The following is a 15,256-nucleotide window of genomic DNA, read 5'->3' as shown; positions in this document are numbered from 1 at the left end:
CCCAGGAGTCTTTAAATACTTCAGATATTTTCATGACTACCACATAGCAGAGACCCCCTTTTCTACACTCCCAGAAGTAAGCACTAGTATTGGGAGTAAGAGTACTCAAACCGAGCAATGCAATTACTTGCAGATGGTGTTATTCTGATATTCCACAGATAAAATGGCATACAAGCCATTAGATTCATGTAACATCACTTTTGAATAATATTTATGCATTTTATTTCAGCTCACTTATGGATCATTTTTGCCAATACAACACGCCAACACTTTATTCCCCTTTTTGTACCAGATGGTCCCAAAGGAAGCCCACCAAAACACAGGAGTTGTGATATTACTTCAGCATTTTGGGTGGACATGGATTGGGCTCTTGGCTGTGGATGATGACAAAGGGGACCGGTTTTTAGAGACAATGGTTCCAATGCTTGATGAAAATGGCATCTGTTATGCCTTCATCATGAGAATACCAAAATGGAATTATGTGGATGAGATTATAGAATACGTTTCACAACGTATAGAACACTATGTGACTGTCTTCAAGGAGACAGCCAACGTGTTTTTTGTATATGGAGAACCGCCATCCTTTCAGGCTTTGAGAGTGCTGTTTTTTGTAGCACCATTCATAGAACTGCCACCTCTTGGAAAAGTCTGGATTGTTACATCTCACTGGGATTTTGCATCATTCTCTATTCAAAAGAACTGGGATTTACAAACCTTCCATGGTTCCATATCTTTCACAGTTCACTCAAATCAGCCTGAGGGTTTCCAGAAGTTCCTTCAGATGGTAAGACCTTTGTGGTTCAAAAGAGATGGCTTTATTCAAGACTTCTGGGAACAGGCTTTTGGCTGTTTGCTAACAACGTCCAAGGAGTGGGAAGGAGAGGAGAATAAAACCTGCACTGGGGAAGAGAATCTGGAGAGTCTTCCTGGAAGTTTGTTTGAAATGAAAATGACTGGCCACAGCTACAATGTCTACAATGCTATCTATGCTGTGGCACATGCTCTGAATGCTATATTCAAATCCAAATCCATGAATAGAAGATTGGAAGAAGGACGAAAAATGGCATTTCAGAATGCGGAACCATGGCAGGTAATAAAATTAAAGAAACTTAAATTGAGATTTACTATAACTATGTTTAAGGTGTGGATACCCAGAGAGGTACTGTTAGCCCCAGAGCCATCACCCCTCCAGTTCCCTTCATGATCTCATGCAGCCTGTTCTTGTTGTAAAAGATGGGATGATGCCTGAATTGGAAACCAAGTTATAAAGGCCAGTGTGATCAATGTGGGAACAATTTATAATCTTAGGTGCAGAGTGTGCTAGAGGGATGGTCTCACCAATCTATAGAAGGTTCGTTGAACACAAAGTTGTTAGCAAACTGAGTTGTAAGTTGACCTGGGAGCAGGACCCTGGGGGTGCTATCGATGAGGCATGTGGGAGCAGTTTTCTTTTGGTTTCTTTTAGCAGATCCACTTGGATAAGCAATGGCAGTCTAGTGAATTGTTTGTAAGTCATAATCTGCCACCCATGTGGAGGCAGGGAAAGGAAAAGAACTATCAAATGATCCCACATCATGTACAATTCAAGAGTAGGACATGACAGTCCGATGGATGAAGCCCCCACCTATGCCAGGTGTGGGGAACGCCCAGCTCTCCATGTGTTGCTGAATTGCAACACAATCAATTGTGGCTTATAGAAGTTGTAGTTCAGCAACATCTGAGGGCCCAGAGGTTTCTGCACCTCTGACACCTGCTGTTTAAAAAACTCCTGCCTTTGTGCCTTTGTGAAATGGTTGTCCTTTTTTCTTGTTATCCTTCAATCCAGGTCCATCGTTTTCTACGGAGCATCGTTTTCAACAACACTGCTGGAGATCATGTGCACTTCAATGAAAATGCAGAATTAGTTGTAGGTTTTGATGTTACAAACTGGAGGATTTACCCCAATGGTTCAGTGATTAGAGCCAAAGTTGGAAAACTGAACCCTCAGGCTCCTTTCGGCAAAGAGTTAACCATTCATGATGATCAGATTGCGTGGCATAAAAGCTTTAATCAGGTGAGACATAGCTGTGTGTGAGACCAGATATTGCCATGAACATCAACCTTGGGTCCCAAAGGTTGTTGGACTACAACTCCCATCATCACCAGGCAGGTTAGCCAATAATCAAGGAGGACGGGAGGTGTAATAAAATGCATCAGTATCTGGGAGCTGAAGCCTGAAGGACAAGTTTTGAGATCAGCTTCAAAAATTTTGAAAATTCCTTATTGTGTTCCAGATTTAATTTTGGTAAAATCCCACATAATCTTTTTTTTTTAATTGCTTGATTTTTGGTGTGGGGTATCCAGAGAGAATGTCCATTCGCTGGATATTTCCATATTCTGGGCATGATGCTAGTAATCCATTTTCCATATTCACTCATGGCCATGCTGAAGTCTATCTCCTTATTAAGAAAGCCAGTTAAACCAGGAGCTCAGAATCTTTTTCAGTCCTTTGCCCCCACTCTCTTAGGGGAAACCATCCAGGGATCATATGCCGGTGGTGGGTGGGGAAGAGGGAAGTGACTGCGCCCAAAGAGGGTGAAGCAGCAGGCATGACTCTGGCCTGTGTTGAATAGGCTACATTCCTGCAATTCCAAACACAGAGGCTTCTGGATACATCCCAGTAGTTCTCTCTATTCTCCACAGAGGCAAGCAAGATGGATGATCGCTGTTCAGGGGCACATTCTAGCCAAGCAGAAGAGCTTGAGGAGGCACAGAGCAGGGCTGGTGGGGGGAACATGGAAAGCATGACTTGGGATGAAACCTGAGGCATGAAGAGAAGCACCTACACTGCCACATGCCCCCCCCCTCCTGGCATTTTCTCCCCAGGAATGATTATTATTATTGGTTACATTTCTATACTGCCCTTCCTTGGAAATACCAAAGTACAAGCAAAAACAATACCCTCCTGGCCCAACCCAACCCAAAGTGAGTAAGATACAGAGGAAGCACCACCTTAATCTGCCCATCTTTAATTCTCATTAGGTGTCAATAAAATGACTTTTCTAAGCTTTGGGCCTTATCAATTCAGTTGAATTTGTTCTGTTTAAACCCTCTCTGGACAGAAGCAACATGGTTCAATTGAGGAATATTTCACTATTACCAAAAATATTTTTATTATTGTAAAAAACCCAAAAACCTACCCCTTTCCTCAGATTCCCCTAGTAGAGATGCAAAACGTGGACTGACTGCTTTGGCAGGTAGATTTCCTCCTCTGCACCATCTTCATCAGATCAAGGGGCCTCTGGGTGCCAAAGCATCTGAGCCCCACAGAGCCACCAAGGGATTCTGTTCAGGGATGCTGAGGGGTGGTCAGAAAGGCTATATCTGTCCAAAGCCCAGATGATGTGAGGGCCCATGACTTCCTGGTTGTCTCTCATGGTTCTGGGCTCCATGAGCATCTGCTATCTATAGGCCATTGACTCCTTAACCGGCTAGGAAGACAAAGGCAGGAATACTGGAGAATAATGTGATGGAGACAGGATGGCAGTCCTTCACATCTCACTCTGGGGTGGCATTTGTTCAGTGCACAGGTAGCAGCTGAGCTACGACATTGGAAAGAGGCAGAGAATATGATTCGCCTCCATAAACCTCTCTGCAATGCTTTATTCAGATCAGCCCAGGCTTCCTTCTGAAGCCAGCTAGGATTCCACATCCTTGGGACTCAGCATGCCACTACCTTTCATTCTTAGGGCAGGCCAGCCCTCTTCAGGCATTCGCTCCTGACACAAGTGGAGTGATCTGACAGGGGGAGCGGTTGACTGTCGCCTCTCCATCAGGACCATCCCTGTCTCCCTCCGGGTGTTGAGCTCTGAATGCAGGGTCCTAAAACTGTTCTGAAAATGGATTATTGTAGAGGACACTCCATGCTACAGATATCCAGCCCTCAACATGTGGAGGAAAGCTGGAGCAGCTGACTGCTCCATGCTCACTTTCCTCAGCACATAATCCTAATCATGCGACATTCGAATGACGGATAATATGCTCTTGCTAATCTTCCTTTCTTGTTTTGGTGCAGATGCTGCCAGTTTCTGTGTGCAATGACAACTGCTATCCTGGCTACAGCAGGAAAAAGAAAGAGGGAGAGAAATTCTGCTGCTATGATTGTGTTCCATGTCCAGAAGGGACCATCTCTAACCAGAAGGGTAGGAGCAGTGCTTTTTTCCTAGAAAAATAGGTGCCGGTACTAAACATGAAGTTGTTGCAATATGTGCCACACTTTTTAACAATAGCTGAAAGAGGTGCTGGCACTGCGTACCCTTCAGTACCCCCTGAAAAAAAAAGTACTGGGTAGGAGGCAATATGTGCAGAGAAATAATGCTGCGTATTTAATATGACTTGTTTGCTATTTCCTCCTTTGAAAATAGTGTATTCCTTTAAATATATTTTGCAATACATATTTTAAAGAGCATCAAACAATTAACATTCTTTTCTCCAATAGTTTCAAAAAGAGAGCACTGTGACCTTATGTCAGTTACTGTCTCTCAGTCTAAACACCTTAAATGGGTCTTGAGGATCAAATGAGGGAAATAATATATGCAGAATAAAATGTAACACTATATATATTTTACTTTAAAAAATAAAACAAAGGTATCTTTAGAAGCACACACATCAGCAATGTCATTTGTCAAATGACTGAGCATTTCCAAAAGGCCAAGAGACTTCCAAAGCTAAGGAGCATTGGAGTCCTCAAGGCACAAACAGATTTGGGTGGCTAGAGGAGCCTCTTCCTACTCTTGGTATTTCTAGATCTAGATGGGTGGGTTGCATCCAGACTAAGTTGGTTGTGCTTGGTTCCCAATGAGAACAATGGGAATAAATTCAATTCATCTGTAGATTTTCGCATTAATTTCAGCTCCACCTATCTTTATTGCACAATTTGTCCTGTCTTCTTTCTTTAATGAAATTCAAGAAAATGGACATGGTGCTGTCATGTGGTCCATGCCTTAGGAATAAAATGTACCAGAACTGCAAAGAACACATTTAACAAATTATACTTGGCAATCGAAAATAATTTGTGAGTGTTTACCCCAATAAATCATAGGAAAATCCTGGAAGAGAGTTTATGATGCTAGTTCCCACCTTCCATGGCCATGGGTCTGGGGTGTGTAGGTCTTCTTTTAAGCCCATTAAATATTTCTACCATTTCCTTCAATCTCCCTGGTTGCTTTCAATTCCTTGTTTTGTCACAACAGCTTCTCCTGCCTTTAATTGAAATTTGAATACTAAGTGCTTGAAAATGTTGAAAATGTTAACAGGCTGTATGCTAAAAACAAGTTCTTCCTTTTACCTTAAGAAATGTATTTCAGCTCTGGTTTCTTTGGAAGTAAAAATATTTGAGTCAAAATGAACAGCTGTCAGGTGAATGATAGGGTATCTCAAATAAAGCTCAGCTGAGGGTATAATAGGTATTCAGGAAGCATGGGTGTGTGGGAAGGGTTGTAGAATAAAGGAAAGTACATCTAAAAACCCCAGCAACCAGAAAAATAAATAAGTGCAACAAAAGCTCTGCACAACACCTACAGAAATTTCACCAAACTTTCCTTTCCCCTTTGGAATACAGTTTAATTTATGGATACTTTCAACAACAGGAACAGCCACAAAATAATAATAATAATAATAATAATAATAATAATAATAATAATAATAATAATAATAATAATAATAATAATAAGAAGTATTGGACTAGGACAACAGCCTAGTGTATTCATGGTTTTCAATTAGAGCAGAATTTACTATCTCACGGAAAAACAATCTAGTAGACCAGTTCAGCATCATGCAAACTTTCTCACTGAAATCATAAGTGTCCTATGTGGTTCAGTTGGTCAATGAAGGCTGCTCCTCTTCCCACAGGCAGGCCTTGTGTACTCCCCGTGAACAGCAGAGGGCATGGCAAAGCCGCCCGCATCACTGGGAGTCCCGGCTGCGTCGCACACCCCGGCCGACCAATCCAGTCGACCGGGGGACATGATCTCCCGCCCTCCCGCCCTATTTTCATGCGTTCGCCATTTGGCCCTGCTATGGACCACGGTTGGTCGCCTATTGAGGGAGCCAGGTAGGAATTTTTCCACTTGGCGAATTGGCACCTGCCATGTGGTTTTTGCCTGCCTCGTAGCAATTGTCACAACTTTGTAAGGTTTGGCAGTTAGGCATTGGTAAAACCTGCCCCTCCCATTTAAGGGTATTCTGTTAAAGGGATCCGGGGGTGTGGATCTTATCCGAAGCCCAGGTAGATGCTAGGGCCTTGCCTCGACCCCAACGGAAACCCTGGGGCAGCTCGTAGCGGATGTACAGCAACAGGGCTCCCCCTACTGGTGGTTGACCCTTAGGAGACTGACTTCCTGCATGGTGGGCAGGAGTCAGATATAGTCAGTTCAGTTCCAATGCCTGCCAATACTGCTCACATCTGTAACCAATAAAGTTGTGGCCTTAATTATCCCATCAACCCAAAATATTGGTGTCTGTGTGTTTTATTACACAAGAAATGGGGGAGGGCTTGGGGCCGCAACTGCATGGACACAAAGAGCACTTTCATTTCTTTTTAAAATAAGATTTTATCAAAGCTTTTTCACAATACAACAATACAAAAGAAGCCGCTCTACATAAAAATGGAGAGCTAGAGATAGAATGCAGAGTCCTCCCTCCAAAGCTGCTCTTGACTCTGGTCTCACTCAGGAAGTGGGGGCCCTTCTAGCTCTCACCTGGGAGCTTTTCGTTTTCCCAGTCCCTCATCCTGGGAGGTTTTCCCTTCCCTGCCTCTCACTCAGGATTCTCCCACCATCCACCTGCCCCCCATGTGTGCACAATCCCCCAACAACAGCCCAGAGCAAAGGAAACCCAAAGAAAGGAAAAGAAAGGGGGAAAGGAGATGAAGGAGAGGAATTTCACTGGCTGCCGTAACTGATTCTTTCAGGAGATGTACATAGGTCATCATCTTGACATTTTTAATTGTTCCTCCACCCTCCAGATATGGATGCCTGTGTCAAGTGTGCAGAAGAAAACTACCCAAACCAGGACCAAACAGGGTGTGTTCCAAGGGGGCTGAGCTACCTCTCCTACCAAGAAAAGTTAGGGCTCAGCTTAGCTGTCTCCGCTCTGGCTTTCTCCCTGATCACCACCTTTGTGCTGGCGACTTTTGTTAAGCACAAGGACACTCCCATCGTCAAAGCCAACAACCGCAGCCTCACCTACCTCCTCCTCCTCTCCCTCCTCCTCTGCTTCCTCTGCTCCTTGCTCTTCATTGGTCAGCCTGGAAAAGGGACCTGCCTCTTCCGACAAATGACTTTCAGCATCGTCTTCTCGGTGGCCCTTTCCAGTATTCTGGCCAAAACCATCACCGTGGTTCTAGCATTCATGGCAACCAAGCCAGGCTCCAGAATGAGGAGATGGGTGGGGAAGGGGCTGGCCAATTGCGTGGTCTTTTCCTGCTCTTTCCTTCAAGCTGGCATTTGCACCCTTTGGCTAAGTGCTTCCCCTCCATTCCCAGATACAGACATGCAGTCACTGAAGAGTGAGATCATCCTGGAATGCAATGAGGGTTCAGCTGCCATGTTCTATTGTGCTTTGGGTTATATGGGTTTTCTGGCCGTTGTGAGTTTCCTTGTCGCTTTCCTGGCTAGAAAGTTACCTGACAGTTTTAATGAGGCCAAATTTATCACGTTTAGCATGTTGGTTTTCTGCAGTGTTTGGCTGACCTTTGTTCCAACCTACCTGAGCACCAAAGGGAAATACATGGTAGCCGTGGAGGTCTTCTCCATCTTGTCCTCCAGTGCTGCGTTACTGGGTTGCATCTTTTCCCCTAAATGCTACATCATTGTGCTGAGGTCTGACCTGAACAACAAGGAAAGCCTAATAAGGGGAAGAAAATAATCTTTGTCTGTTTGTTTTTTGTTTCTCTCTCTGTGTGTGTCCATATCTTAGAGCTTGAGTAGTCCTGGGCTATCATTCACTCTGACCTCTGATCTTGACCTTTGAATAAATTTGTGTCTCATCAGTTTCCTCTGTGTTGTTTTCTTATTCTTGACCACCTCCAGACTAGGGAACTATTTTCTGGATCATGATCATGATCTGGATGTGGATGCAGGGGAGGGCAAATCAGGTTTGGGTCAGTTTGGACCCTATAGAGTCTGATCCAGATTTATAAATCAGGGCCAGAAACTATACATAACTGCCAAAAACAGATTGATCAAAAAATATATGAGGGGTCCAGGCTCCCTCAGGTTAATGGGCATTGCCATTCAAATGGTGTTAGTGCCCCACATCTTGTGATCAGTTATGTGGGGAGGGGCTTACCTGCCCCCCCCATATTTTATTCAAGTTGGCACCTCTGGAATTTAGAGTGTGATGCAGGCAACAAATTTAGTAGTAACTACAACCTCTCTCTAGGACAAAAGTGGCCTTCAACTTCCTCATCAAGTGCCACTGAGTACATATATCTCAAAGAAGAAAATTGTTGTAGGGTTCAAAAAGGAAAAGAAAAGAAAAACTCTAGCCATTCATTATGCAACTTCAAATGACATCAGCACACAAGGGAAATTATAATAACGCCTATCCATGCCAAAATGGCTAGTTTAGATATTCTTGTGCATTATGCAAACAAATGTCATAAACCATCAGAACTGGAAAAACAATATCCCTTATGGGCTCCATGGGAGGCACTGGTGACACCCTGGGTGTCTGCAGCCACCACTTGGGCGCCCATTGCTTTAAGCCCAGACTTTTGACAGTGTGTGTGTACAACTCACCTGGGAACTTTATGGAGAAGGCTGGGTAAAGATGATGATGATGTTGGTGTATGCCAAGTGTGTGTGAGCCACGTGTGATAATTTATCTCTAGTCAGGGACAAAGCAGCCTTCCTAACTAAGTGCAACCAAATGCATGTCATTCAAGGAAGAAAAAATAGTTGTAGAGTTCAGGTAGAAAAAACCCCTACTACTTCAATTGCTCATGATGCAGTTTCAAGGAACATCAACACTCAGGGGAAATTACCGTTACACCTCTCATTGTCAAAATTACTGGTTTCCATCCTCGTACACAATGTGTGTCATTGGCAAGACCATCAGTCAGAATCTGAACAAGAAAGAAAGATATAAAACCCTTGTGTTGTTGACCAGTGGATCTGGACACAGGTAGGGCTCTGTCATTCACCTGCATCATCATTTTCCCTGTGCAGGTTAGGGTCTGCTTCCCACCAGATGATTCTGCCGTGATTTTAACCCCCAAAGTATACGCTGTTCTTCATCATTTTTACATACCTGGCACTCAGCAGGGGGTTTTTTTGGTGGGGGGGAGTGAAGGGAGAAACAGAACACCCTCTTCAGGAACACTGATGATCACAGAGCCATTACTAAATACAAAGACCAGGCTATAGTTCATGCAGTCCCTAAAATGCCAGGCTCTGGTGTAAATCAGTGTAGCACCACCATTTGGCACCATTCAAGGGAGTTTGTAGCAAAACAGATAAGAAGATTGAGGCAAAACATGACAGTCTATGTTGGGAGGGAAAGTGTTTTCCATAGGATTGTGTTGGTTATGGTGTTTCTGCTGTTACTGCTTTGTCATACGGTGTGCAAGACACATTCTATTAACTGCAGCATCTTTGATGATCCTCTTCCTATTCCTCATAATTTTTACCAGCCGGGCGACCTGGTCATTGGGGGAATTGTTTCTCAGGTCTTTTTCCCTACAGTAACCTCTCTTTCACAGAACAGCCTACACAGATAATGATTGATGAACATTAGGCATTATTTCATCTACCGGTAATCAGGAATTTCCTGGTGTACAGAGAATCAATCAGTCAGTCCAGTCCACCAGCTCAAGTTAAAAACATCAAGAAGTTTTTAAAGAGTATTTTTTTAAGGCACTCTTTCATTAGCTGCTACAACAGATTCCATTTGATGGATGTTTGTCAATATCCTGAAGTATTAAAATTGTTTTTTCTCTTTTTCAGATGTGGATGTTTGTGCCAATTGTCCTGATGACCAGTATGCAAACAAGGGCCAAACTCTGTGCATTCCCAGGGTTCCAAGTTTCCTCTCTTACAAAGAAACTTTAGGATTCCTTTTAGCTATCTTTGCCATTTCTTTCTCTTTAATAACTCTTTTAGTACTTAGAACTTTTGTGAAGCACAAGGACACTCCCATCATCAAAGCCAACAACCGGACCCTCACCTACGTCCTCCTCTTCTCCCTCCTTCTCTGCTTCCTCTGCTCCTTGCTCTTCATTGGTCAGCCCGGAAAGGTGGTCTGCCTTCTCCGGCAAGAAGCCTTTGGCATCATTTTCTCGGTGGCCCTTTCCAGCATTTTGGCCAAAACCATCACTGTGGTTCTAGCATTCATGGCAACGGAACCAGGATCCAGGGTGAAAAGATGGGTGGGGAAAGGGCCGGCCAATGCTCTTGTCCTTTCCTGTACCTCCATTCAAACCAGAATTTGTGCTCTGTGGTTAAGCACTTCCCCTCCATTCCCAGATAGGGACACACACTCATTGAAAGGAAAAATCATACTGGAACGCAATGAGGGTTCAGTTACCATGTTTTACTGTGTCTTGGGCTCTATGAGCTGGCTAGCCTTTGTCAGCTTCTTTGTGGCTTTCCTAGCCAGGAGGTTGCCAGATACTTTCAATGAAGCCAAGTTCATCACCTGCAGCATGTTGGCATTTTGCAGTGTTTGGTTATCATTTCTCCCAACTTACCTAAGCACCAATGGGAAATACATGGTGGCTGTGGAGATCTTCTCCATCTTATCATCCGGTGCTGGATTACTGGGTTGCACCTTTTCTCCGAAATGCTACCTCATTCTGCTGAGGCCTGAGCTGAACGACAGGGAGCAGCTCATAAGAAAAGCAAAATGAAAGAGTATGGCCATCTCTTCAGTGTGCATCTAGGCAAATGCTGATGATGGAGATCTCGAGAGGATTTGGCTACGTGTATTTGCTTAGGGAAACTCCTTTCAGCGTGGTTCTTGACTCAGTCAATGTGCCACAAATACCCCCATTCCTACTTCTATGTTGGTGGTTTCCAGAGAGATTGGAATAGGACCCAAAGCTGATTCTTCTATTCAGGGTTTTCCTCATCCTCATATAGCTCAATTCATGTTGGGAATAAATTAGGAGTGAAAGGCATCTCAAATCCTGTTACTCAGGCTTTCTCATCTCAAACCAACCAGGCATCCTGCCATAAAACTATAAAATCTTAAGACATAAAGACATAAAACCTCGGTTTCGTGAACATCAATTACATGCAATAAAACCACAGTCACAGTGAAGTCATTAACTACACATATTCTGAATTGCCAGTTGAAGTCAATTAGGTATTTTTGCCAATTCAGCGGAAATCAGCCCGGATACCATTTCGCTGCCCAATTCCCGGGTGAGTTTGGGAAAACCCAGATACATGGCAGCCCTGAGTAGTGGCCATTGCTTCAGTTCACAGTGCAGGGTTCTAAATAAGTCAAATTGAGGTTGTAGCTGTGGTTGGCTAAATTGGGCAGTGGATCATGAGGTCAGAGAGACATTTCCAGGATCTGGAGTTCTTACAATTTTTATATACGGAGCAAGAGTCCCTTTGATCAATGTAAAATGAAGTCAGCTGGTATAGAATACAACTTCCCTGGTCTCCAGATTTATCACTTTCTATGCTTTCCTGGACAAAATGGAGATTTAGAATCAAGGTATTTGGGCACCCTCAAAAGAAAAACACACACCCAAAAATAAATGTTAGAAAGGGACAAGATTAGATGCGGATGAACAAAGCATTTTCGATATTTAAAAAAATCAAGACTCCTTGTGCTCCCCTCTGCTCCCCTTCCCCTTTCTCCCCACCCAGGGGAGCCCTGCCCTCTGCCTGCCCCTCAAAGTCAGCACATCTTGCGGGGTTGGCCTGGGCAGAGACAGCCTCTCCTCCCCACCTGCTCCCCAGCAGCTGCTCTGAGCTGCCCAAGGGAGGAGGCCAGCAGTGGCGGCCATGGAGAGGCAAGAGGAGGCTTCCTGGCCACCTCCACTGTTGCCACCACTCAGGACAAGCCCTGGCTCAGCCTCCTCCCCGACTTGGTGCTGGCAGAACTGGCTTGGGAAATAGGGACAATCCAGGATCAAATCAGAAGCCATGATGGCTCTTTTGGAATTAGGGAACTGTCCCTGGAAAATCAGGAGACTTGGAGGGTATACTATTCCTCCTTTAACCTTCTTGCCAGATACTGCGCTTTCTTTGCTTTCAAGGGTGATGGGAACTGATGCGCTAATGGAGCTTGGATTCATGTCATGTGAACCCCAGAAACAATTTAAGTGCTCAGGAGAAACGAGACTGTTTGAAGATATAACAAAAATCCAAGAAGCAGGAAATACGTGGGGGGAAAGTTTGGGTGTGCAGTCACTAAACAGGGTTTGGGCTGGGTGTCCATCAATATGCAGATGACACCCAGCTCTACCTCTCCTTTAAATCAGAACCAGTGAAGGCGGTGAAGGTCCTGTGTGAGTGCCTGGAGGCGGTTGGAGGATGGATGGCAGCTAACAGATTGAGGTTGAATCCTGACAAGACAGAAGCACTGTTTTTGGCGGACAGGGGGCGGCCGGGTGTGGGGGATTCCCTGGTCCTGAATGGGGTAACTTTGTCCCTGAAGGACCAGGTGCGCAGCCTGAGAGTCATTTTGGACTCACAGCTGTCCATGGAGGTGCAGGTCAATTCTGTGTCCAGGGCGGCTGTCTACAAGCTCCATCTGGTACACAGGCTAAGATCCTATCTGCCTGCGGACTGCCTTGCCAGAGTGGTGCATGCTCTGGTTATCTCCTGCTTGAACTACTGCAATGCGCTCTACGTGGGGCTACCTTTGAAGGTGACCCGGAAACTACAACTAATCCAGAATGTGGCAGCTAGACTGGTGACTGGGAGTGGCCGCCAAGACCACTTAACACCAGTCCTGAGAGATCTGCATTGGCTCCCAGTACATTTCCGAGCACAATTCAAAGTGTTGGTGCTGACCTTTAAAGCCCTAAACGGCCTCGGTCCTGTATACCTGAAGGAGCGTCTCCACCCCCATCGTTCTGCCCAGACACTGAGGTCCAGCGCTGAGGGCCTTCTGGAGGTTCCCTTATTGTGGTTACGGGGAACCAGACAGAGGGCCTTCTCGGTAGTGGCGCCCGCCCTGTGGAACGCCCTCCCATCAGATGTCAAGGAAATAAGCAGCTATCCTATCTTTAAAAGACATTTGAAGGCAGCCCTGTTTAGGGAAGTTTTTAATATTTAATGCTGTACTGTTTTTAACACTTGACTGGAAGCCGCCCAGAGTGGCTGGGGAAACTCAGCCAGATGGGCGAGGTAGAAATAATAAATTATTATTATTATTATTATTATTATTATTATTATTATTATTATTAAATATACTGCAGGTTCAACTGCTTAATTTAGTGCATATTGGGCAATGAGGCCTTTCTCTTCATCATCGTCTTCTAAACATCTTTCCTAGCCAGGAAGTTATCAATGAAGTCAAATTTATTACAATAGCAGCACAGGGTTTTGCTTTTGTTTCCTTTTTGGAAACAATTATTCTTTGCTCCAACCTACTTGAGCACCACTGGATAAAGTTGCTCATTATAAAATGTGTAGGATAAATCTAGTACTGTTAACTGGCCCTTCATTTGAAGCCTACAATCCCCAGAGTTACCCATAAAGAGAGTTTGATTGCTAAACCATCCTGGGAACTGAAGCTCTGGCAGAGGAATAGGGATCTCCTAACAATTCTGTTATGATTTGTGGGTGAACATAATTTCACTTCTTGGCAGAGCTAACCTGGACTTACTGGAATATACCCTCTAGCTATTTTATTATCCCTCAGAATTGTAGGAATTACATGTGTGTCTTGACTCTTAACAGTTTATTTCATGTGTGAGGCAAATTCAGAAGTCAAAAGCACACTAGGAAAATTACAACCCCTATCATTATGAAAATTACTGGTTTTCATTCTCTTATACAGTGTACACCCAGAGCCTGTTAGTGCCATGAATTATCAGCATATGATTAAAAATATATAAAATCTTCATGATGTTGAGAACCCTATTTAGACATATACACTGCAGGCATTCTTTTGTGTGAATTTTTCTTTATAGAGTTAATTTTGCCACAATCTTTATCTAAAGAATGACTATCTCTCATTCTCAGTCTTTCTACTCATGCAGTTAATCTTCTGCACCAAATATTCTTAATGTGAAACCTTAGAGCTGGCTGACTAGTGATTATTAACAGCCACCTGGACCCAGCCATGCCCTTTTGTGCCTGGTGTGCTTTTGGAGAGGTGCTAGAGATCTCACAAGGTTGTGCGCCCCCCCCCCTTTTCAGACAGAGAAAAAGTTAATACCCGTAGCTGAACAGCTTTGTGTGAAGATGTTAAGAATAATACATATATATTATTCTCCCTCGCTCTTTGAGATAAATCACGAACAAGGAAATGGGCTGGTCAGAGCCACTTAGCAACTCCGTTAAATCAGTGTAGTAACTCCAATCAACAGAGGCAATAGAAAAACTGATAGCCAGAAATAATACTGTAGTTTGAAAGATGGGAAAGCAAAGTTTTGTCAACCGGGCCATTCATCTGCTGATGTTGCATCTCATACTGCTAGATCATGCTGCATGCAAGACACAATCCATTAATTGCAGCATATATGATGATCCCCTCCCAATCCCTCATCAATATTACCAGCCGGGAGACCTGGTCATTGGCGAGATTGTTTCTCAAGTTGTCTTCATGCACGATACACTCGATTTGAGGAAACAGCCGACACAGAACTTGATTGATGAGCCTGTGTAAGTAATTATTCTTTATACTCCTCTCATTCTAAATGATGTACAGTCCATAATTACTAAGGACACATCACTAAGAAATGCCATTCTTTATTTACTTTTTGGGAGTGAAGAAACAAGCATTTTGGATTGATAATACATATAGTGTCTTCTCCATTACAATGTGGGCACAAACAACTACAAATTTTCCTTCACCAAAGCCCATTAAAATCCATGGATCCTGTATATTTTTAGGACCTCCGCAGAATAACTGTAGAAGACTGCTTAGGGGGTTACTGCAACCATGGTGTGGGGGTGGGGAGCAGGTAAATAAATAAATAAATAAATAAATAAATAAATAAATAAATAAATAAATAGGTACTGCTGTGGTGGGAAGCTAAGCAGTGTTTCTGTGCGCTCTGGTTTCCATCATGATGTCCCATTGGGCC

The 15,256-nt window shown here is 43.9% G+C and overlaps 1 protein-coding gene across 1 annotated transcript; it reads left to right on the top strand.

The window, feature by feature from the left end:
* The first annotated feature begins 7,005 nt into the window (after nt 1-7,005).
* On the top strand, nt 7,006-7,958 carry LOC114607665 (vomeronasal type-2 receptor 26-like). Its single transcript, XM_077937060.1, has one exon. The coding sequence runs from the start codon at nt 7,006-7,008 to the stop codon at nt 7,903-7,905; it is 900 nt and encodes a 299-aa protein (XP_077793186.1). The 3' UTR covers nt 7,906-7,958.
* Nucleotides 7,959-15,256: the final 7,298 nt, after the last annotated feature.

Source organism: Podarcis muralis, chromosome 12 (assembly GCF_964188315.1).
Source record: "Podarcis muralis chromosome 12, rPodMur119.hap1.1, whole genome shotgun sequence".
Lineage (NCBI taxonomy): Eukaryota > Metazoa > Chordata > Lepidosauria > Squamata > Lacertidae > Podarcis > Podarcis muralis.
This window is presented reverse-complemented; position numbering and strand designations above follow the sequence as displayed.

Excerpts from the sequence above, each read along its gene's own strand:
- LOC114607665 (XM_077937060.1), top strand. The coding sequence starts at position 7,006 with ATGGATGCCTGTGTCAAGTGTGCAGAAGAAAACTACCCAAACCAGGAC.